The sequence below is a fragment of the Phasianus colchicus genome, chromosome 1, assembly GCF_987193195.1.
Source record: "Phasianus colchicus chromosome 1, bPhaCol1.hap1.1, whole genome shotgun sequence".
NCBI lineage: Eukaryota > Metazoa > Chordata > Aves > Galliformes > Phasianidae > Phasianus > Phasianus colchicus.
In genome coordinates this window covers 140,136,056-140,159,073 of record NC_143436.1, presented here as the reverse complement: position 1 = coordinate 140,159,073, position 23,018 = coordinate 140,136,056, and the positions used below count along the sequence as shown (strand labels likewise).

Sequence of the window (23,018 nt, the reverse complement as noted above, 5' to 3'; positions counted from 1 at the left end):
TCTGTATGTCAGCGTGTTGTAAGTGGCTGAAATTTTCTAGTCTTCCAAGTTGTTCCCTTAAAATTGTGTTCAGCTAGTTTAACTTAAAACTTTGACGCTGCCAGAACTAATATGCAATTGTATTTGTCTTTTCTGGTGTCACCATCTTTTACTTGCAGGGCTTGCCTGGAGGGTTTGGGGTTCCAGGACGGCCTGGGGAACCTGGTGCTAAGGTGAGTCACTGCCTTCTCAGAATGACAAGATATGAGCTTGGCCAGGTCATTGAAACAACACGCATGTAGAGCAATATGAAATGGATGTTGCTGTGTTGTAAAGTCATTTCTCAGACTAGGAAAAGTAAAAATCAATATCGCTTAGGTATTCCTGGTTTAGGTCTCTTGTATGAATTGATTAATGCAGGCTTTATTTTTACAAGCTTAGCCACTGAATGTACAAATGTGCATTTCTAAAAATCCTGGTTTATACAGTATAGAGCAGTTCAGGTGTTACTAGCTAATTGATTATTGCTTATAGCATGCCAGGTGCCTAGTACCTTGAATTTGAATGAATCTGTATCAAAGTGTTCATTTGCTAAGGAAATTCTGTTTTGAGGTGAAGAACATCTGATTTGGATTTATAACATAACCTGTATTTTGATCTAGGGTGAAAAAGGTGATCAAGGTCCTCAAGGGCCTCCAGGAAGAGTAAGTAAAATAAACTGTTTTATTTTAAAATTAACTGAAGATGTACATTTTAAGACAGTCAAAGCACTCAAACATTGAGGAAAAAATAGAGACTGTGCATATTCTAATCTCATTCAAATTAGTCATGTTCTCAGTTTTTCTCAGTGGTAACAAAAGTTGGAAGCCTTATTTTTAAGTTTATTTGAAATTTGGGAAAGGAGCTCTCAAAGCATAAAAATTTTGAATGTTTTTGAATACAAAACTCTTAATCCATACAAACTATCCAAAAGAGAGTTCCAAAGAATGTATGTCAGCTTTGTAGTCTATAATATTTTTTATACAGCAAATGAAAAATGGGGCTAATCAGCACAGATATACGATTGATGTTGCTGCTTTCCCAACAAGTGAGAAAATTCCCAACATCTGATAATTTGTATAGAAAGAAGGTGCATGCTTCTTGAGTGTTGTACTGTAGATGTGAGTATGCTGTGCGTATAACTCAAATTAACAACGGAAATTTCCAGAATAGTGTATTTTAAGATGAAAAGTAACACTAACCTAATGGATCAGTGCTGAGAACATGCTGAGATTTCTTTACATCATCTTCATTCGGAAAGGTGCCATCAACCTCCCACTTAAATCCACTATTGATATGAAGAAGCTTTGGTAGAGTAGGAAATCCTTACTTTCTCAGCAACTACAACACTTTCTCAACAGTTGTTACCTATCACTGACATTGGTGGTACGACCAAAACTTCTCAAAGCTGTTATCACAAAATGAATTGGCTTCTGTACCATCAGGATGGAATGGATGTGATAAAACTGGAGCACAGTTTCTAGTGTCCTTGTCTTTGTCCTGTGATTCAGATTATAGATGCTGGACCAATAGATACTTTTGGTGAAAAAGGAGACCCTGGCGTTTCAGGTTTGCCTGGGCTAAAAGGTCAAAAAGGTGAAAAAGGTATGTATTTTGACTTCTCTTTTTGACTGCTTTTCCTTTTGTGTTAAAAGAAATTAAAATCCCACTGTCTGTAAGCTTAGGGGCTCTATATAATAGCAGAATGTTCCAGTTATTTATTTATTTTTTTTCCAAGCTATTACATTTTATCATAGTTTGTGTCATGCTTCTTATTGTAAATAAGACTGCACTTGATTAACAGTTTGGAAGAGGTTAAAATGGTGTCTGGGTTTATGGAGGTTAAATAAACCAGTGAGATTATTTAACAAATACAGAATCAATACAAGGAGAAGGATTCCTGTAAAAGATTTTAATCTTAAAATTGATTTGCATGATTTGCAATATTCATCAGTAGGCAGGGAAAAATTGAGCATTCCTATTTTTTTCACATGACCTTTTCACAAAGTGTTCTGTTTGGAGACATTTGTGGGTTATTTAACTTAACCCTTGATTCAGAGAGTATGTATTACTTATGATACATACTTAAATAACATATGCTGGACTAATTGAAAATGTCTCTTTTTAAAGGTTTCCCTGGTGCACAAGGGATCCCAGGAATTCCAGGTATGAATGTATGGCCACTGATTTATTCACTTTTTTCCTTTGTCCTTCTTGGGTGGAGAGTTCTGAAAGGTGGTCTTCTCAGCTGCCTCCAGCATGACTTGCATGGTGCCCAGATCATGGCCTTTCTGAGGGCCTAATCCCACCCTAGACTTTTTCCTTGGATTACTTTTCTGGTATGTCTGAAGTGATACAGCCTCCCTCTTTTTGTAGGGCTCTGGTAACTCTTAGTAGTGACATAAGTATGAAATTATTGTGAACCAGGGTTGGATAGTTGCCAAAATTCCTCACAGTTTAGGGAGGAGATGCTATATACCATAGGCTGTAGTAATCCCTAAAGAAAAATGGTGGCTCTTCATCTGTCATTACCCTTTTGAAATTAAGATTTACATTAATATAGATTTATATATAGATTTATATATCTCCCTGCATTGCAGTTGAAGATTAAAAATAGTTTTGTAGTCAAGTCTAATGATCAGTTGTTAATAAACTCATTAAAGTGGAAAGACCTGTGTGTCTGTACAAATAGCTAGAAGGAGATCTTGACGAGCTTTTTTTTCTGTCTATTTAGCTGCTTGTCTTTTTTGGCTGCTGTTTACTTATTATTCCTAAAGCAGTTATGGTTTTAGTACTCCTGAAAATCTGCTAGCCTCATCGAATACTTATTTACTGAAATTCTTAGAGATGCTGTCCACTTCTAGATGTGTTTAAGATTTGAGTTGTTATGGGATAAGGAAGAATTTAATGGTTTATAAATGTAATAACTAAATGAACTCCTTTGTCACCACCTCTTCCCAGCCATCAAAAAATGGTTAAATTAAATCTCAGAAAGTCACTTTTTCCAGTGTTTGCTCAGGAACTTAATGGGAGGGAGTTATTTTGTGTATGCCCTGAATTTTTTACAAATCACCAAATGTAAAAGTACACCACCACTTTATTTTGCACTAGGATTTTCCCATTTCTCTCTGAAACCCAATGGAAGCTAATGTGTTGATTGTGTTATTCTTTTTACTTGCAATTTTTTTCACCTGTATTTTATTTTGCTCAAAGGTCGACCAGTTCCAGACATGGTAGGATCACCTGGTGTTCCTGGCCAAAGAGGTGAAAAGGGTGAAAAGGGTTCTCCGGGATTCCCTATACCTGGACCTCCTGGAAGAGATGGTTTCCCAGGCCCACCCGGGTTGCCCGGCCCACCAGGTCCTCCAGGTGTAACAGGTAAATAAAGTGCTCAGTTGCTTTTCATTGTGAATTCTCAGTAATGCACACTGTCTGGTCACGATAAAGGAGAAAAGATTATTAAAGCTCTAATCAGGATGCATTTACATCTTGGAAGAAGCATATATGAGTTGTTAATGGATCAAGTAAAAAAAAAATAATTAGCAGATACTAATATTGTTCTTAGCATAAAAGATGCTGATCATGTATCACAGTTTACAGTCTGCAGTTCCAATATATGTAACACAGACTGAACACATATAAGAACTTCGTACTGAAGTCCGCTATCTTTTTAATTTCTTAGAAGTTTTCATTGTAAAATGAAATTATCTTACAAGAGAATGAGGTTAACACTTACCTTATAGAGGTAAATGGAGTGCTAGTAATGATGGGACAAATGTATACAAATAGTATTTATAGTAACAACAGCATGTTATATAGCTATGTGTATTAGCACTTTTAAAGGGGAAGATAAAGTGTTTGACTAAACTAGACATTGCACAAAAAGTCCATTTTTGATAGCACGTATCAGTCAACATCAAACGTAATTTAAATAAAGAAGCATGTATATTAGGGTTACTTGTTATGCAGAGTTATATTAATAGTTTATTTAGCAAATACCAGATTTAGATGTTTCCATTTTCTTCCTAGTTCTGTGTTTTATGATTCTATTACTGTATTTATCACGAGCGTACTTTCTGTGAACCCTAGGCCATCTGTGCCTTTAAAGAGTATTGCAAACAAATTGTTTCAATACAGAAGTTTTATATTTAACCATTTACATGGTTTTTGGTTCCTCACAGTGTTCATTTGGATTTTGTACTGTGTAATTGTAAATTGAAGTGTTTGATGTTATTTAACTAGAGAACAATAACATAAAAATGACAAGAGAACTAAGACAGAGGATAATAGATAATACAAAATATTAAAAGTAATACTCTGTTTTTCTATACAGTTTTAGGTAAGTGCTACAAATTAACTTGTCTTATCTATTTTGTTTGGCTGTAAACCTTAACATAAGAATTACCTTTTTTACAAACACAATGAGAGGAAAAGTAGTGTTTTACTTACAGTTCTCTAGCAGATTACAAAATATCTACATGATGACAGGGGTCAGGTGAAACTTTAAATGGCATGTGCAGATGGCATGTTTATTTTATGCAGCCTTTGATTCCTTTGTGTAACGTTCTATAGATTTTATTAAAAAGTTGAAAGCTACATAGTGCCTTTCCAAAGTTGTGATTTTGGTAAATTTTTTAAAGGTTAAATACAAAATAGAAGATGATAACCCCATTACAGTAGCTTAAACAGTCTTAATCTATTGAAAAAAGCATTTTCCACATTATTCTCCATGGAATTCCTAGACCAAAAGTGTCTGCCAATGAACCAGTACAAAATGCAACCCTTAATGTAGGGAATTAAATAGCAAACTCTCACCTTGTCCCTTACATTAACAAGAACAATTCCCATTTTTTTATTAAACGTATTTCTCTCATTGCTTAATTCTGCTCCTTCCTCAGACACTTCTTTAGCTTTCTTCAGATGTGTAATGGGAAAAAATAATCTATTCTTTGGATTTAACTGTTACTTCCCAAACTTCACTCAAGCTTTTTGTCTACTGACTTTGGCCAAAATGATGTTAGTTTGTATTAGGTCAGAACCTATGTCATAACATCAACAGAATAAGCTCAATTTGTATTCCTATATCATTTGCTAAATCTTCTCATTTTTTACCTATTTCAGTTCCTAGTATACTTTGTTTCACATTTTCGAAAGATTTTTCAGTGTAAAGATGTTAAACGACGTTAGCAATCTGCTCTTGACCTAGGTTAGATATAAAATCATTACATAAAAAAATTTCTTCAGAACACCAACATTCTCTATTTCCTTCTAGGTTAAAAGATAAATATTTTCATCCAAAGCACTTCTCATAGCCAAAGCTTACAATAAGAATACATTTTCTGTGAAGTTTGTTTTTGATCTTGTTATGGCAGAGCCATCTTTTATTTCTGTAATATTCGATGGGTTTCTTAAGTGGTCTATCTGGAATCAGAAGAAAGAATTCCAGTTAGTTTTTCATATTTGAAGACAGAAACAGAAAAATGGAAGGCTATCCTGATTTATGACTTCTCACAGATACATTTAACTGAGACATTCATAAATGCAGCCCTATAATAGAAAATTGCATTTGCCAAACAATTGTCTCTATTGCATTTCAATTACAGATGGAATTGATCAATGTCAGCAGGGCCAACCTGGTGCACCAGGTATACCTGGACCTCCAGGGCAACACGGATTTCCAGGAGAGATGGGAGAGAAAGGTAATATTATTCAAGTGAAAGTACAGTTGCTTCCTATTGCTTTGTATGCTGTGGCTTGGATATGTCAAGGTGTTGATCGAGTCAATGTGATCCAGGGAAACAGTACTTAATGTTAGTTACAGAAACAGTCCATGAATGTGCAAGGTGCTGGATGGGTCTCTGGTGAGTAAAAGAAAGACACTGTCTACTGAGTTGGTTGACACAAACTTCACTTACATTTCACTTAGCCTACACATTGCTAGGAAGAAAAAAGGGTTGAGTACAGACTCATTAAGTACAAATTGAGCTGTTCACAGCAATTTAAAGTATGACTTCTGAGATGAAGAATTTGAGAAGGGAAGATGAGCTGGCAAAGGAAATGGTTTATGAATCATTACCTTGGCTATAATTGAATCTAAAATTGCTACACTTGTAAGGACTACTGTCAAGTATGTGTTTTAGCAGTATCAACTAAATGGACATGTACAAAAAATGAGCTATGCTCATTTACATAATGGTTCCTAATTTCATTCTACGGACTTTTTTTCTAAAACTGCAAAATTGCAGTGGCTGTAGAGTTTCTTCTTTTTCCACTTTAAACTTTTCCTATCTTCTATACCTGGTGTATATTTCTCTTCTTTTTGATCCTCTTCAGTCTGATTCCTTCTAACTCTCCTGTTAAGTATTATCTGTAGGATAATATGTAAGCTGATTTTCATTCTATTCCTTCAAAAGTTTTAAAGGCTTTTGAATACCAGTTTACTGATAAATTCTCTTCGAAGAGAATTTGAATAGTTAGAAATAGCACATTTATTTTTATTCTTCCAACACGTAGTGTATTAAATTGACATTTGTCACTGGATTCTGTCTGCTGCAGCTGCCTTAAATCTTGTCACTATTATTCATTTTTTTTTTTTTTCCAGGTGAAAAAGGTGAAACCTGTGCCTTGTGTGATAAAGTAGGACCTCCTGGACTTCCAGGACCACAAGGACTACCAGGTCCAGCAGGTAAAAAAACATTGATTACCTAAGAATTAACTGTCAAGACTAAAATCTGAAAGTGCAGTGTATACTATGTGATTAATTATTTTTTCTCACATTAATCAAATTGCTTGTGAAACTAATGGGAAAACAACAACAATAAAAACAACAACAACAACAACAACAAAAGGAATATTCTTAGTTTTGGCCTGATTCTTAACTCCCACTGAAATTGACAAGAGCTACTGAGGAAGCAGAAGCTGCCCACTGTGGGCATCTTTGCAAACTGTGATCCAATTTGTGAATGTGAAAAATGTGGGGAACATTTGTTCTACGTACTCAGGCTTGGCAGTAGTTCATACATAATGTTCCCAATCCTAACATCAAGTAGTGTGGCCAAAAAGAAATGAATTATCTGCTACCATATCAGAGAAGTGATATTGAAAATATCACATATTGAAAAATATGAGATATGGAAAAGGACAGACCCCAGCACTGACCCCTGGGGAACACCACTCATGACTGGTCTGCCAGCTGGATTTAACTCCATTCACCACCACTCTCTGGGCCCGGCCCTCCAGCCAGTTCCTTATCCAGCCAAGAGTGTACCTATCCAAGCCACGGGCTGCCAGCTTGTGCAGGAGAATGCTGTGGGAGAGTGTCAAAGGCTTTGCTGAAGTCTAGGTATACTACATCAACAGCCTTTCCCTCATCCACCAGACAGGTCACTAGATCATAGAAGATCAGGTTGGTCAAGCAGGACCTGCCCTTTGTGAACCCATGCTGGCCAGGTCTGATCCCCTGGTTGTCCTGCACATGCCATGTGATCTCCCTCAAGACAGTCTGCTCCATAACCTTCCATGGCACCGAGGTCAGGCTAACAGGTCTGTAGTTCCCCGGGTCCTCCTTACAACCCTTCTCGCATTGGCGAGCCTCCAGTCTGAAGTTTGCCTGGTAGGTCAGATGACCCATCAACTTCTGAGCGTGTGAATGAAGACACATGGAACACATTAGCACATGAACATGGACAACTTCACTGACTTTAGCAGAGTTTCATTTGTTAATTAGACACTTTGTGAAGAGTCAGAAAGGCTTCACATTCAACGAGCCATTTGTAGAAGAATGTAATAAATGGAATTTTATTTTTCTGTCTCTGATAAGGTTTTCCAGGACAGTCAGGTTTCAAGGGTGACAGAGGCTTACCTGGACTTGATGGCCTTCCAGGTGTACCCGTAAGTAACACCTTAGCAAATGCTATTTCTGTATTTTCTGTTATATGATTCAGTATTTTCTGTTATGTATTCAGTATTTGTGTAATAGTTCTGTTTAAAAATAGACCAGCACAGTGATATAATAAAATGAAAGAACTGGATATACCTAGCAAAATAAACTAAGAAGCAATGCTGTCTAGCTGTGAGAAATAAAAACAGCTGTCAGAAATTGGTTAAATTTCTGTGCTTATCCATCAGATAATCTCAGCATTGTAGCTGGGTAAAAAGTAGGATTTCATATGAACTAGATGCATGTCTTCACTGACCTTCCCTTGTAGCAGTGTATCTATCCAGTAACTCTTTGCTATTGCATACATAGTATATTGAGGGAGTGCCATCTAGTGTAGTATAAGCAATTAGTCAATGTTAGCATGCAGGATACTTCAACAGTTTGTATTGTGTTATATGTGCCATGTACTCTATGAAACCTAGTTAATGAAACTACAATTTTGTTGATGCAGCTTAACAAATCTTTCTGTGAATTAGGCTGGATATCAGAATCAGAACAGTTCTAATCATAGCATATGCCTAAAAAAGCAGCACACTTAGATGAGCAATGTACTAGCAAATAATATTTGATCTTGTCAGAGTTCATTTGAAATTCCCTGCATACACTGTGGTATGCTGTGAAGACCAACTTAAGCGTACATGCTCCACTAGCATATGTTAGATTTTGACACCATTCCTAATGTAAGTAGACTGAGTTTTCCAGAGTCTTTGCAGATTTTTTTTCCCCCAAAGCTGTTTTCTTCTTCCATTTTTGGCAACATATGAGTGACTTCCCAGTGACTTTCACATATGCTAACTTTAAAGCACACTGGAATTAATCAAGCTTCCTCTCTGTCACTAGTGGGAAGAGACATGTACCTTCAGAAGCTAAATCAAACCTCATGTACAAATTCCTTGCTCAAGGAATCTCTTGCTCTTAAGTATGAATAAATGCTAGATACCTGTATTTTTATAGCAACAGTTAGCTGGATTAATTCTGTTCTCAGTTTCCATTACGATAAAAAGGATGGAAGTACTCAGAGACTGAATTTACTATAATGTAAATAGGCCCATGAAAGAAAGATTTGAGAAAAATAAAAGAGGCAAAATATGCAAGAGGCAAACAATAGAAGACACCCTAATATATTTAAGCGTTTTTTATATCTTCCATTTGTTCTCAGCACATATTTACCATATTCTTTACATTTTCCATTTCTTGCCTCTGAAGTTCTGTGAATGTTGTTCATCAGAAATGGACTGGTTATATTTCTGAATGCCTTTAAGCTTGTTTTGGTCTACAAAATTCAGTCAGGTGGTGATCCAGTTTGTCTGGGAAAAACTGTTACACAGAGGTCAGCTTTGCAAGCTCACATTGTTTAAATCCATGGCAGAGCATCAGCGTCTGATTCTGGAACCACTAAACCCTAATGGAAAGATTATCTTTGACTTTATTCTAGTTTAGGCTTAAGTGGAAGGTACACATATGACATAAAGTCTGGGCTTAACACTTGTTCTGTTTCACTTAAAAACAGAATGTTCCAATGAAAAAAGTGCATACAAGTCCTAGACAATATGTAGTGAAAGACTGTAATTCTGGAAATCATATATTTGTATTTCTATATAGATAATTTTTTCCCTGGAGAGCAAAACTTCTTCTGAACATGTGCATAGTATTCTACACCCCCAGCAAACATGGATGTCAATTGTTACAGAATAAATGAATGCTGCTGATCATGTGAAATGTGTATTTTCATCAGTTAAAAGTGTCATAAATAAACATAAAGAGCTTTCAGTCTTCAGTTAGTCTTAGCTCTTGTGCAAATAGCACTTGAATTTTATCTAAATATTCTCATTTGACCTCTTTGATTGAAAACCAAATTGTTTTTTTTGATTTGTATCTACTCTTTAATATCTGAAGGTCTGTTTTCTTTTTTATCACTTGAAGAGTTGATAGGCAACTGATGACATTTGAATTTATGAAATTTCAGGGGCCTCCGGGCGCTCCAGGACTCATTGGCCGCCCTGGGGCAAAAGGAGAACCAGGAGATTTTACTTATGATTCCATCCTGAAAGGTGAGAAGGGAGATCCTGGTTTCCCAGGGCAACCAGGTATTCCTGGAAGAGAAGGAACACCAGGAAAAGACGGATTGCCAGGTCTTCAAGGTCCAAAAGGAGCATCGGTATGTATGCTTTTCTATGCTTACACACTGTTCTGCTGCATGATTCTTTATTTTTGCATCCTGTCCTATATATGTTTAATGTTTGTTGCCCTTATGCTTTGTTCCATGTCTTGTCTTTTACTCGAGTATTTCATTACTCCTCAAAAGATTCTGTTTTCCCTAGAGCTGCCAAACAATAGGGCCCTTCAACAACGGAGTATTTCAGAGTTTGATCTTGACCTCTCTGTGAATATGTCATGCATGTATGTAATTCAGCTCAGACATACTCAAATTATTTGACTTCCTGTTTTCTGGACTACAGAGCAAGGTTATTTCCCTCACAAAGCTGTGGGTGTATGCAGTATTTTTGTCCCTTTCCCTCTTTCTCGTAGCTTTATAATGAGAACTAGTTGGAATGATTTAACTCGTATCTGGAGAATATTGAAGGAATGCACTTGTCTAAATAGTGATCATCAGTACAAGATTCAGCTCTGTTGCAGCATACTTATCTTTTGTAGAAACTAATATTTTTAAGTCTTTCCATGCTAGAGAGCTGGCATGGATGTGGATCTGTATCTGCAGCTCAGATCTGTTCCAAGATCCACAATTAGGAAAGCAGCCTAAATGGTCCATTTATCGCACTGCACACTAAGTGTGATTTCCATGTGCTGGCCTACATGGAACCCAGTTATTTTCCATTGTGTTCAGTGATAACAAATTGACCTTCTTTGGTGTTACAGATAAGGATGCTGTGCTAGAGCCAAGTTAAAAAATATTAACACAGATAGAAGAATGTATTCTATCTTGCCAGTTAGGCAAAACCTTCATTTATACTTTCCAAAAATTAGGGTACAGCTGGCTTGAAAGGAGAACGTGGTCCCCCTGGCCAACCTGGATTCCCTGGAGTACGTGGTGAAAGAGGTTTACCTGGCCCTCCTGGGATAGGCACTGCAGGGTTACCTGGTGACAAAGGAGACAGAGGTTTTGCTGGAACCCCAGGTTTACCTGGTCTTCCAGGTAATGCTATACTATGTTCTTTTAAAACAATTAAAAATGTAAAAAAAATGTCCTTTAAGTGAGCATCAACTGAAATTTAAGATGGAAAAAAAGCCTAACTTAGACCAGTGGAACAGTGTTTTATTTCAGCAGCTCACTTGCACATTTTTGAGGTCAGTTTTCTTTTTCAGATAGGCCAAACAGGATGATTTAAGCCCATCTTAAACCTAATTCATTGTAGTTTTCTATGAACTTTCTATAATAAACCTGATAAAATGTTGGTTGTAATGGCATAGAGAGACTAACACTGCTGGCTAGATGGATTAAACTTCTCTATTTAGTTTAATCTGTTCCCACACTTAATATATCTTTACATTTACAGGAGCAAAGGGTGAAGCAGGACGAACTATACCACTCCCTGGACCTCCTGGGGCAGATGGCCTTCCTGGACCACCTGGTTTCCCTGGACCCCAAGGTACAGCATGCTTTTAATCTTTGTCTGATTTGTTTCCAAGAAGCTAACATTTGTATTAACATTTTTCTTGTTTACATTTCTGAAGGTGACAAAGGGAATCCTGGGCTTCCAGGGAGACCTGGCCTGCCAGGAGAAAAAGGTGCTGTTGGGCAGCCAGGTATAGGGTTTCCTGGACCTCCAGGACCTAAAGGTAAGACAAAGTTATCTATCTGTGATCTAACAGAGCTGGTGTAACTGCAGTGTGGATGGAGGACTACAGTCATCCAGCCATGGCTGCACGGAGGGATTTGGGAGGTGTAGCAGAAGAACTTCCCTTATGAAACTCCAGAAGAACAACAATAAGGATATTTCAAGGCACACCTGCTTTGTGCAGTGATGTAGTGCAGATACAAGCAGTGTCAACACTACTGCCAGAACAGAAAGCGATACAGTGCATATTACATTGCAACACCTGAGGTTTCTGAGAGATGAGATGGCCTTTCTGAAAAATGAGGCACAACTTGGTTTGTCAAAAAAAACAACATGTTGACACAATGACTTTTTTGGACCAGCACTAGCACCTCTGTTGCATCCCAGGTGGATGTGAGTGACTTGATCAAAATACAGGCATATCTAGATAAAGTTAGGCTTCCTTGAATGGCCATTGTCAGGGTATGTGCATAGAAGAGAGTCTAAATGTTTGTATTCTCATTTTGGATTTTCAGGAAATATATTTTATAATGCTGCAGCTCCTCATTCTGCTTTAGATGACTGATCTTTCAACAGACAACTCAACTCCTAGACTCTTTTGTCTTCATTATTATTCCATTTACTGAGATTCCCCACACAACAAACTGGGAGGGTCAGAAAGACTTTGAGAACAGAAAAGGCAGATCTACCTGTGAAGACCTCAAGTTTATCCAAAACTGCCATGACACTGAAAAGAAGAGTTTCATAGCATCTAGAAAAGGATTGCTGCATGCTCTTCAATGCCAATGAGAATGAAATGATATGTAAAACACTCTTCTTTCAAATACTCTTCCTTCAATGCATCTCTGTCCCATGACATTCCCAGGGCTTGGCTTAAATGTGGAATTTTGTACTCTCTCAGATCTTTACGTAGGAAAGGAGCTTCATTTCAATTTACTGAATGTGTGGTGGTATTGAGCAAGTACTGTCTTTAAGTGATCTGCAAAGTACTGTCTGTATTCTTTCTGGCATTCAGAAGGCACAGCCCACGGGCCAGCTGTGGCACAGAAACATGTGTGACCCACAAAGATACATGTAGGACATGTTAGGCTACATATACTGATCAGAAGGTGCTGACTCAAAGATGGCTTCTGTTGTGCATCCTTCAGCCTTAGATCTCACATATTGAGTCACTGTTCTGCTTACAAAAGAGCAAAATTACTTCTGTCAGGCTCTTGATGATACCAGGCTAAGTATTCACAGGTAAGCCAATAGTTGTATAAAGAAAAAAGAATGGAACTCATCCAGCTGGTGAAAGGGCTCTCTGTCTGTGCAGCACTCCATTTAGGGAAGCAGCCTAGGCCCAAGAGATGCTCTCCTTTCAGTGGCTGGCTCTTATACAAGTCTAGGATGGCTCCACCCTGGGTCCACCTCATCTGGTCATGCAGGGATCACAGGTGCACACAATTTGCCTGTGCTCCCTGGGCCAGCCACACTCCTTCACTGAGTGCTCCATCAACAGTTCAAGCCCTGACCGAACAGTTCCCCTACAGCTGCCCTCTCTGAAGAAGACTTTTAGAACACAGCTTTTTAGACAGAATGCTTCTCTATAATGCTAATCCACAAGAGTTTAATTTAAGAGCACTTAGAATTTATTTCTTTATGGCATGAAACTCAGTGTTTAAATCTCTGTGTTCAAAGAATCACAAAGTGTCCTCTTTTGAGAACACTGATGTTTGGATGCTGGCATCCCTAGAAATTTGATGTAAGAGACTACACAGATCTTTTAAGCATGACCCTCTGAGGGCACAAGTAGTTCAGTTAAAGGTGCGAAGAAACAATAGGGGATGCTTACAGGGACAGGTGGTAATAATATGAACTTTTTTTTGTAGGTTTTCCAGGTCAGCCTGGCTCACCTGGTCTGCCGGGCACTCCTGGAACCCCTGGCCTGGATGGTTTTCCAGGTACACCAGGTTTACAAGGTCAAAAAGTAAGTGTCTGCTGCTGATACTGTTTTCTGTGACTGTTCATATGAACAGGACTCTAAGCAAATATCCTGCTTTTTATTAAAAAAAAAAAAAAAAAAAAAAAAGTTGGCCAAACTGTCCTGTATCTTGTGTTTCTTCTCACTGTACAGGCAAAAGAAGAAAGTAGATGAATGCTTGATGTTAACTCTGAACAGCTTGTGTTTATCCCCTGAAGTCATGTGTACTGTTATTTTTCTGAATAGTTTAAATACATTCAATGAATCAGTTCTTGGTTTTGATGTATTGATTCCCAATCTGTCGTGTTTTTATGGCTAGGGTGAACCTGGAGTGGGTCTCCCTGGTCCCAAAGGATTACCAGGCATCCCAGGCCCAGCTGGCATCCCTGGAGAAAAAGGAAATCCAGGGCTGCCTGGCTTACGAGGTGAACAAGGTTTCCCGGGTGTACCTGGCCAACAAGGATACAGAGGTAATATTGTCAGAAAAACAAAATACAGTTCTGTATTTCTTTTTCTTTTTTATAGTTACTCCTCTGTAGAAGCAGCAAAAAGTCACTTAAATCCTACTGGTTTCTCAAGGTGTTTTCATTTTTCCTCTCTCTCTCCTCCTTTTCACCTACTACAACTACTACCAAATGGCAAGCACCAAAAAGCAACCCTTTCCCTGAGCCCAGGCAGGAGGTATTAAAGTCTGAAATGAAGTTTTGTTGGCCAAGTCCAGCATTCTGTCCAACATTCTCAGCAAACAAGGTCTCAAGGACTCTGGTCTCTGTTTCCCAACAGGAGATCCAGGCCTCCCTGGACTACAAGGCTTGCCAGGCCCCCAAGGCTCACCAGGAGTGGGCCCACCAGGATTGCCAGGGCCTGCTGGGCAGCCAGGACCCGAAGGGCCACCAGGTAAGAGAAAAATACTCCCACACTGATGATTGGAAGAGCTTTTGTTTGTTTGTTTGTTTATTTTTTGCATAAATCAGCGTTGATATTTGCAAAAGCATTGCTCATGAACTGCTTTGCAATATAAGATCTGTGGTGGGGCCATGAGGAGCATGGCAGCGGACCTCATCCATCTGCTCTATAAAGCAGAGCAAAGTCTGAGAAAATGTCTGTCATTTTGTTCAGTCTCCTCAAGTTACTGTTGCTAATACATACAGGATTGAGGCTGCAGGCAGGAAACGAGCAGTATTTCTGTTCTTTTGATGTAAATAGAGAAACTGACTTCGACTCTTCATTCAGATATTTCTGAGGACATTCTTGGGTATGCTTGTTAACTATGTTACCTGTTTTATTCTACAGACTAATCCCATGTCATCTGTTTTTCATAGGATTTCCTGGAATAAAAGGAGAAAGGGGCTTCCCTGGTATCCCAGGTCTAGATAGGCCAGGGCCAAAAGGCGATAAAGGTAGCCAGGGCCAGCCTGGAGTACCAGGGTCTGTGGGGTTACCTGGCCTGCCAGGTCCACAAGGATCTGCTGGACTGAAAGGATCAGCAGGTAAACATATTTACTTCTGGGAAAGTGATCTACCTTGGAAACTGGTGTCTTCAACAACTGTTTTATTAAATCCTGTTAGCATGCTCCGTCACTCAATTTGGAATTGATCCATCAAAGAACCTGAGCTTGGGGAAAACATATGGGCTGCTATCAACAAAGCTTTTCTGTAGATGTGTAGGTTTAACCTCATACTGAAATCTCTTGGTGGATGAAATACAGCTATCTGCAGGAATGAGGCTTTAATCTGCAGTAATGAAAGATGATTAGTCAGTGATAGAATGTGGTTTTAATAAAGCCTTTGTTGATGACAACACTGTTTTACTGTAGTTGGAAGTTTTAAGAATCTGTCAAGAACCTATTACAAATTGTTTTATTCTGTTTTTTGTATTTTACTGTTGCTTTCTCTATCACACTATTTTAGATTAGATCATCCTCTCTGCAGCATTTTTCCTTAAGTAGAGCAATCCCTAATATAACTGGGAGTAAATCATTCCACTTCTCCTATTTCATTACAGTGCTTGCTTTATTTCTGTTATTCACTCTTTCATTTTGGTTTCAGGAGCCAAAGGAGAAATGGGAGTTATGGGAACTCCTGGGTTGCCAGGGATTCCTGGACCAATTGGAGATCGAGGGTTGCCTGGTGAAAAAGGTAAGACAAAGATTTTCTCAAAATGTTGTAGAATATTTTAAAATCAACTTTTTTCTCAACTGCAGACAAGTCTGAAAATAATGAAATACAGTGAATATGCTTGGCCTAAGGAATGTTTTATGTCATGTAACATCCCTGTAAATTAGAAATGGTATAATCTAGAAAGCCATATCTACAAGCACTGTCATGACACAAGTCATGGGCACTGAGACAAGGTTTTTGGTCTGTTCTTCAACAACATAAGGGTTGGCTAGGTAAGAGCATGCTGAGTTTTAAGTTATAAATAGCCAGCATTCAATCCTTCAGTTGGTACCCTATTTTTAAATTCTTAGCCAGCTCTAGTGGTTGGCAACCCTGCACATAGTAGGGGGGTAAAAACTAGGTGATCATTTTGGACCTTTTCAATCCAGGCCATTCTATGATTCTATGGTTTTTAAGCTTCTATTCCCATTGTTTTGAGAGAGTCTAAAACTAATGGCTGTGAAGTAGGAAAAAGATACCATTTTTTTTTCATTAAAGATATTGTGAAGTCCTTGTATAAAAAAAAAAATCTGCATCTGAGATAAAATAAGTCTTCCAGAGCATATTAACTCATGCTCAAGGTTTGAATAAATAGTTGTTCTTGTCTACTAAATATCTCTGCAAAATTTTATACTCCACTACAACATTCTGTGCTTTACAGGTAGCCAAGGTTTGAAAGGTGTGGTTGGACCACAGGGTGATCCAGGTGTTAAAGGGGATAAAGGTGAAGCTGGTCTTCCGGGAATACCTGGAAGCATGGACACCATGGATATGGTTAGTCTCAAAGGCCAAAAAGGAGATCCTGGAGAAAAAGGTAACTTCTGTCTCTAATTAGGTACTGTTCGAGCAGCAGTACTTTGAGTTTAGTTGTATCTTAGTTTTAGATAACAGGTTTTAAAACAAGATTTATGAATTTCACAGCAAATGCAAATCTTTTTCTAGCATCCTCAACTCTATAGAAATAAAGACTGAACACAGACAGAAAGAGTTTTGGTTGGATGGAAGAAACGAGAGCTTGCTTAAAGAGTAAAGCATGCCTTTCATGTAAATAATGGAAACAGAATTGCTATAAAGACCACTTGATAGCAACCTGAGGGATGAAAGGAAGTTACAGAGATAATGTAATCTTCCATTTCCTTCAACCAATTCTTTAAAACTTTCATCTTTTTTTTTTTTTCTGAAATAATTATAATTCTTCTTATCCTTTCTGAATTTTTCCCAACTTGGCTGCATTGTTGTTGCAGTGCACTGTGCTGAAACAACTGAAGTATTTTAACTCAGGTCCTGCTGGAATGAAATTTACCTTATTTGATGCTAATTTGATTTGGTTACTGACTTGGTTTGTGATTAGCTATAATCCTTGATCATTTTCTCCTTGACTACTGCTTACGCAATTTTATATGCTTTTGGAATACTCCTTGCAAAAAATGTAGTGTATTGCACTTCTTAAATTTCATGATGATTATTTCCTATCTGTTCTCCTACTCTTCAAAAACTTTTCACAGCTAATCTTGTCTTCTTTTCATGCCTATCCAGTGTGATGAAATCTACAGATTGCCCTAATAAATTCTCCATTGGGCTCAGGATGGAGCCCTTGAGATTCCTTTCCAGTTTTGCAGTGAATAACAATAGTTTGTTATATTTAAAATGTGAGTACAGGAGAGTTTCCCAGTTTCCCAGTCTAACTATCTGTTCTCTCCATGTCTGTCTACTCATCAAACTGAGACCTGGGCTCTTGGGTCCTGGCTGAAACTCAGAGAAACATAAGATGTGGACAGACAGCTAGAACAGCCTAGTGTCAGAGACTATGAGGAAGGATAGGGGAAAGTGTGGAGTGCATCTGCTTCTACACTGAGATGCAGCTTCTGACAGCATTTTTGTGTTTGGTGAGGCTCTTAGCCTATAACAATTTCACCTGGGTATCTTTCTCTCATTTGTTTCTGATCTTGGTATATTTGGTGGTTGTGAAAAATTTTTAAATGAATCTGCATAGGTTGTTTTTTCATTACTTTCTTTTCTGCTATAGGTCTGTAGATTGATTGGTTGATAGTTTTATTTCCTTTCTAGAAATCAATATCAGACACAGTGGTTACATGTGTATAAAAAGTTTATAATGTTAAAGGTGTTTTAACATTAGGCAGAACAAGGGAAACAGGACATTTCTGCCTGTGAACCAGTTGCTCACAAGTACCTGCTTAGACAGCAGAACAGCCAAATCAAATAATTTTTGTTAATACCTGATATTGTCTGGCACATAAAAAATAACTCATTAACTCTCTAAACAGTTTGCAGTCTTCTCTCAACACTGGTTTGACTGCAGAGTTGGGTTTTAATCAGGTGTGACTCTACTGTAGAATGTACATGATGCTTGAATACATCCATTCCCTTGATCAGAAGAAAGAAGCAACAGTGACAATAATTTACTAGAAGGGCCATTATATGTCATGACAGTAAATTTTGCTAAAAATCATCTGTTTGTCTTCTTGGTGTCTAGGGGATCTTGGGCTACCAGGAGAAAAAGGGTTACCTGGGGAGTATGGAGAACCAGGAACTCCAGGAAAGGATGGTGAACCTGGTACTCCGGGACAACCAGGTATGCCTGAAGCTAGCAACAGGTTGTCAAAGGTTGTTAAAGTACTGTAAACGACGTAGACTAATGGAACTCTTAATTTCTCTGCTCTCTTTAGGACCAAAAGGAGATCAAGGTCCCCCAGGGTACCCAGGAGATCCAGGAGTTCCAGGACAAAAAGGATCAGTTGGTGAAATGGGTTTGCCAGGTACTGATTGCTAAGACTTTTTTTTTTTTTTCTTAGGTTAATCTGGAACATTATGAGAAGCCTATATAGAGTGTTAGTTGATGTGGATCTACTGAACAATGAAAGTATTTGCAGTGCCTAAACTGGAGGCACTGGAGATGTTGCTTTTTCAGTCCTCTTCTTGGCATACAAATAATTCTGATTCAATGGCTTCTTAAGTTTCTATGTGTAAGTCCTTTAACTGGGTAGTAAATGGTACTTTGTCCACTCAAAAGAAGGGACATATGGAGTATTTATGCTTTTGTTGCAAGTGGGCAGTTTTTCAAGTGGTATCTGTCTGTCTCTCTGTCTCTGCTAGCATGTGAACTGCTTTAAGCTTCTTGCATATTTTTCCCCCCTCTAAAAAGTTCAATGAGTTCCAGTGTACTGAACATTATTTACAAACTGCAGTGCTTTGGGGTTGTCATGGTGGAAAGGATTTGTAAAGAACAGAGTGAAGAACAAACTTGATCTCAACAAGGAAACTTTATCTCCATTCAGATGGCCTTCTGCCTATCTAGGAAATCAAAGATAGAAAACAGAAATGGTGGAGGGACACAGAAAAATCTGCTACAGCAAAGTCTCTTTGTCACTGTTGTCCTGTTAGATGTGAATCAAATCAACACAAACTTTTTTGAAATCATATTATTATCAATAGCTCTGTTTTCTATTAATCCAAGATTAGAACCTTTTCTTATCAGGAGAGTTTATCTTCCCATAAAAAGTTCCCTTAAGGTGATGGATCTCAGAATTGAACTTAATAGCTATTGTAATGAGATATACTTTTTTCTAGATCTAAGTATTTTAGGCATAGCTGAAAAAGCCTTGTCAATACTGCTAAGGTGCCACTAGCTCTGATACATGCATTTTTCTTTTTATCTTGCTAGGAACACCTGGAGAAAAGGGTCTGCCTGGAATACCAGGTTCACCAGGCACACCAGGGTTCCCTGGGCAAAAAGGTGAAAAAGGAGACAAAGGAGCAGCAGGTTTTCCTGGAATTGGCTTTCCAGGATCTCCTGGTGAGAAGGTATTCATTTACACCCCTAAGGCTTCAATTACCTTGTTTCTGCTGACTAACTCATTTAAAAAGATGCCTTTGGCCTTTAAGCTATTTTGTTGTATTTTCTATTATGTTCATTTAAATACCTGATGAAAAACTTGAATATATGCAGATTTAGATGAATTCTATTTGATGGGACCACTACTTTCAGAGTTTTCATTTATTCTATCTCTCCAAAATAAGCTAAATTTACATTGCTAGAAATGTGGAGGAGGGAAAGAACTTTTAAAAACACTGAGGAAATAAATTTTTAAAAGGCTTCTTACAGACAGATCAAATAGGCATGCTGAAATATTGTTTCTGTACTTTTACAAAGATATTGGGAAGCTGAAAAAAAACTGTAAAATATTCAGATAATACAGAAAACAGAACTGTATTACTACAGTCTGTAAAGTTAATTTCACTTATAATAGTATTCTAATAGGATTCTCATTTGTTTCACCTTGCTTTTTCTAGTTACACAATGACAGTAATCCTGAATTTATAAGTAAAAATTGTAAAAATAAAGCTTACTAATCTGGCAGTAAATTTACTGAAGTCTTTAAAAAGACTTTTTTTTTTTTTTTGAAGATGATTAAGTGTAATCAGCAAGTTATGAGGCTAATTTGGAAAAGCCTTTGTAAAATCCATCACAAAAATGCATAGAAGACTGCTCATTTTCGTGTGCAGTTATTAAGCAATTGCTAAAAAGTCAGTGTTTCTGACAGTGGAATTTAATGCTAAATTTAATCTTATATTACTTTGTTTCTGAAAAACAGAAAAAGTGAAATTTTTTTAATCCAATATCTAAGAGTGAGTAGTGTCTACCACTGCAAGCAGAAAATGTTGTTTATAAATTAATGTGTGTTTTTTATAATGTTGCTACTTCTAGGGAGAACCAGGAAGAACAGGTAGTCCAGGTTTATCTGGAGACAAAGGTGAAAAGGGTAATGTAGGAATTCCAGGAATGCCGGGTTCTCCAGGTCCCAAGGGATCTCCTGGCATGGCAGGATTTCCAGGCAAGTGTTGAATGCTTTGATAAAACAGAAATTGCAGTGAAACAAATATTTTCAGTCTTAGAACAAATACCCAGTGTATGAGCCTATGTCTTCTTGCTTTCTTTAGGGAGCCCAGGCCTCCATGGAGCAAAGGGTGAAAAAGGACTTCCTGGCTTAAGTGGCATCCCAGGTTTAAAAGGAGAACCAGGTAGAGAAGAAATATAAAACACAAAAGTATTTTATATGTATACTTTATATAAAGTATTTTTCACCTCCAAGCAGTAGCTAAAATAAATACTGTGCCCTTCTACATTCATTCTGGCTCAGATATTTCCTGTTATATTTGTTCATTTTATGAAGGAAAATATACAGTGCTGTTCCCCAGGTAAATCTGAGTCAATGTAACACAGGGCTGTTTACACTGTTTGTGGAAAGGATTTTACTACCTTCTGCAAGACTGGTTATTTCTATAATCATTAGTTATGTTCATTTTGAGTGTATTTAAAAGCAATAAAGTTCATCCATGGGCCCAAACTTGAATCACCATGTTGAGCATCATTAGAAAGACAAAGAGTGTAATTCCATTGTTGTCAGGAGTATAACAACATTTTTGAACTTGGAGACTATTATTCTTAGTTTGGTGACTGTAGGATATATCACCTCATTGAACATGGGCCATACGATTCATAAGTCTTTGCAGGAGTTCCTACACAAAACTCTCTGGGATTCACTGAAATTATCTATGTGGAACTCAGAGTAGTTGAGCACTGACTTGTGCTGACTTAATTCAGAAATAACTTCAGAGAAAAGTTACACTTCAGTCATCATACATTATCTCTGATCTTCGTGAGAACAGAAGAATAAGTCTTTCATTTAGAGAGAAAAGTGTGTAAAAAACAAGTCTGATGATTCAAAGCTGAAATGAAAATGGCAATGGTTTTTCAGGTGAACCTGGTGTTCCTGGTCCTGCTGGTTCCATTGGTCAGAAGGGTGAACCAGGCTATGATGGGATTCCAGGCACAGCTGGTGCAAAGGGTGAACAAGGTACTGTGATTGTCATGTTATGTTCATGTGTCACAAAAATGCACAAACTGGCTAAACAAGAGTAGATGAGAGAAGAGTTTTGAGATACTTTAACCTGGAACCTAGAAAAATGAAATTAGTACTGCAAACTACTATCATCCCTCTATACAGATGATGATACAGATGAGCAACCGTGTTTAATTGATGTAATCGTGAACAATTTTTTTTCACAAAAATTTGTTATGTTTTGGAATTAGTTTCCCTTTGCAAGTTAGCTGGGAAATAATTGTCTTCCCTTAGAGTAGAATTTTCAGTCAGACAGGATCCATTGTGCTAGATGCACTCCCATCATGTAACAAAGATGGCCTATGCCCTGAAGAACTTTTGTATAAACTATTTATTTAGATTTAATGTTTGTTGAATAGAGTTTTGTTCATTATAGCTCAAATGTAATTGCTGTCCTATCTTCTCATCTGCTGCCCCTGTATTCCAGGTGCTCCAGGTAGAGGACATCCAGGATTTCCAGGTGCAAAGGGAGATAAAGGTAAAACACTTTGAGCAAGTTGCCATCCTCTCTCCCAACTTTCTATAAACATAATTCTGTCATTCAGACACACTTGCTACTTCATTATTTTATATGCTATGCCTTTTCAGAGCAGGCAGAAACTCAGAGGCTCAAATACTAATTTCTGTTACATGGCAGCATCTTGGACATGAGTTAGATATGCCCTAAAATAGGTAATTACTCATAGTGTGGAATTTACTGCAAGCTGTGCTGTGATGAGGTAATATAAATAACTCCTGTATTTGTGTGCTGTGTTTTTGATTCCAATTATTTCTGTTTTCCTACTAATTTTGTAAGAATCTTTGCACTAGACAGCTTAAGATAACAGTTTGTGGCCAAGATACCACGGTCATTTATTTTACTTGAGTCTTTTGTGCAGCCTTGATACAATCATATTTATTGCTAAAATAGATATTCTCTCTAGCTCAATAGAGCATGTCTAAACTATGTACAGGAGCATGGTGCAGAGGTGCCAAAATCAGAGACCAAATGAAGTCTTACTAAAAATTATTATTATCTGAACTCAAAACTTACTACCTTGAGTATAGGCATGTAGTTATCACAATTTGAAGACCATTTCTGGTTTTCACAAAATGTGTCAGTACATTGTGCTGTGAGATTGGCTTGATCAGCTTGAGTCAGTACTCATTCAAAGTGTCTGTATGCACCATGTTCCACTTGCGAAATAAGTATGTCCTAGAAACTAGACTGCAATAGATTC

At 37.7% G+C, this 23,018-nt stretch overlaps 1 protein-coding gene across 1 annotated transcript in view; it reads left to right on the top strand.

Moving 5' to 3' along the window:
• The window catches only part of COL4A1 (collagen type IV alpha 1 chain), a 111,996-nt gene that overhangs the window by 72,727 nt on the left and 16,251 nt on the right, over positions 1 to 23,018 (top strand). The window contains exons 17-41 of the mRNA XM_031613763.2: positions 159 to 212; positions 642 to 683; positions 1,530 to 1,623; positions 2,149 to 2,184; positions 3,232 to 3,396; positions 5,622 to 5,717; positions 6,620 to 6,703; positions 7,838 to 7,908; positions 9,924 to 10,115; positions 10,943 to 11,111; positions 11,473 to 11,565; positions 11,651 to 11,755; positions 13,626 to 13,723; positions 14,037 to 14,187; positions 14,501 to 14,614; positions 15,040 to 15,207; positions 15,767 to 15,856; positions 16,539 to 16,691; positions 18,372 to 18,470; positions 18,565 to 18,654; positions 19,560 to 19,699; positions 20,604 to 20,730; positions 20,837 to 20,917; positions 21,655 to 21,753; positions 22,226 to 22,276. Coding sequence (XP_031469623.2) covers positions 159 to 212; positions 642 to 683; positions 1,530 to 1,623; positions 2,149 to 2,184; positions 3,232 to 3,396; positions 5,622 to 5,717; positions 6,620 to 6,703; positions 7,838 to 7,908; positions 9,924 to 10,115; positions 10,943 to 11,111; positions 11,473 to 11,565; positions 11,651 to 11,755; positions 13,626 to 13,723; positions 14,037 to 14,187; positions 14,501 to 14,614; positions 15,040 to 15,207; positions 15,767 to 15,856; positions 16,539 to 16,691; positions 18,372 to 18,470; positions 18,565 to 18,654; positions 19,560 to 19,699; positions 20,604 to 20,730; positions 20,837 to 20,917; positions 21,655 to 21,753; positions 22,226 to 22,276 — 2,662 coding nt within the window. The remainder of the gene's footprint in view (positions 1 to 158; positions 213 to 641; positions 684 to 1,529; positions 1,624 to 2,148; positions 2,185 to 3,231; positions 3,397 to 5,621; positions 5,718 to 6,619; positions 6,704 to 7,837; positions 7,909 to 9,923; positions 10,116 to 10,942; positions 11,112 to 11,472; positions 11,566 to 11,650; positions 11,756 to 13,625; positions 13,724 to 14,036; positions 14,188 to 14,500; positions 14,615 to 15,039; positions 15,208 to 15,766; positions 15,857 to 16,538; positions 16,692 to 18,371; positions 18,471 to 18,564; positions 18,655 to 19,559; positions 19,700 to 20,603; positions 20,731 to 20,836; positions 20,918 to 21,654; positions 21,754 to 22,225; positions 22,277 to 23,018) is intronic.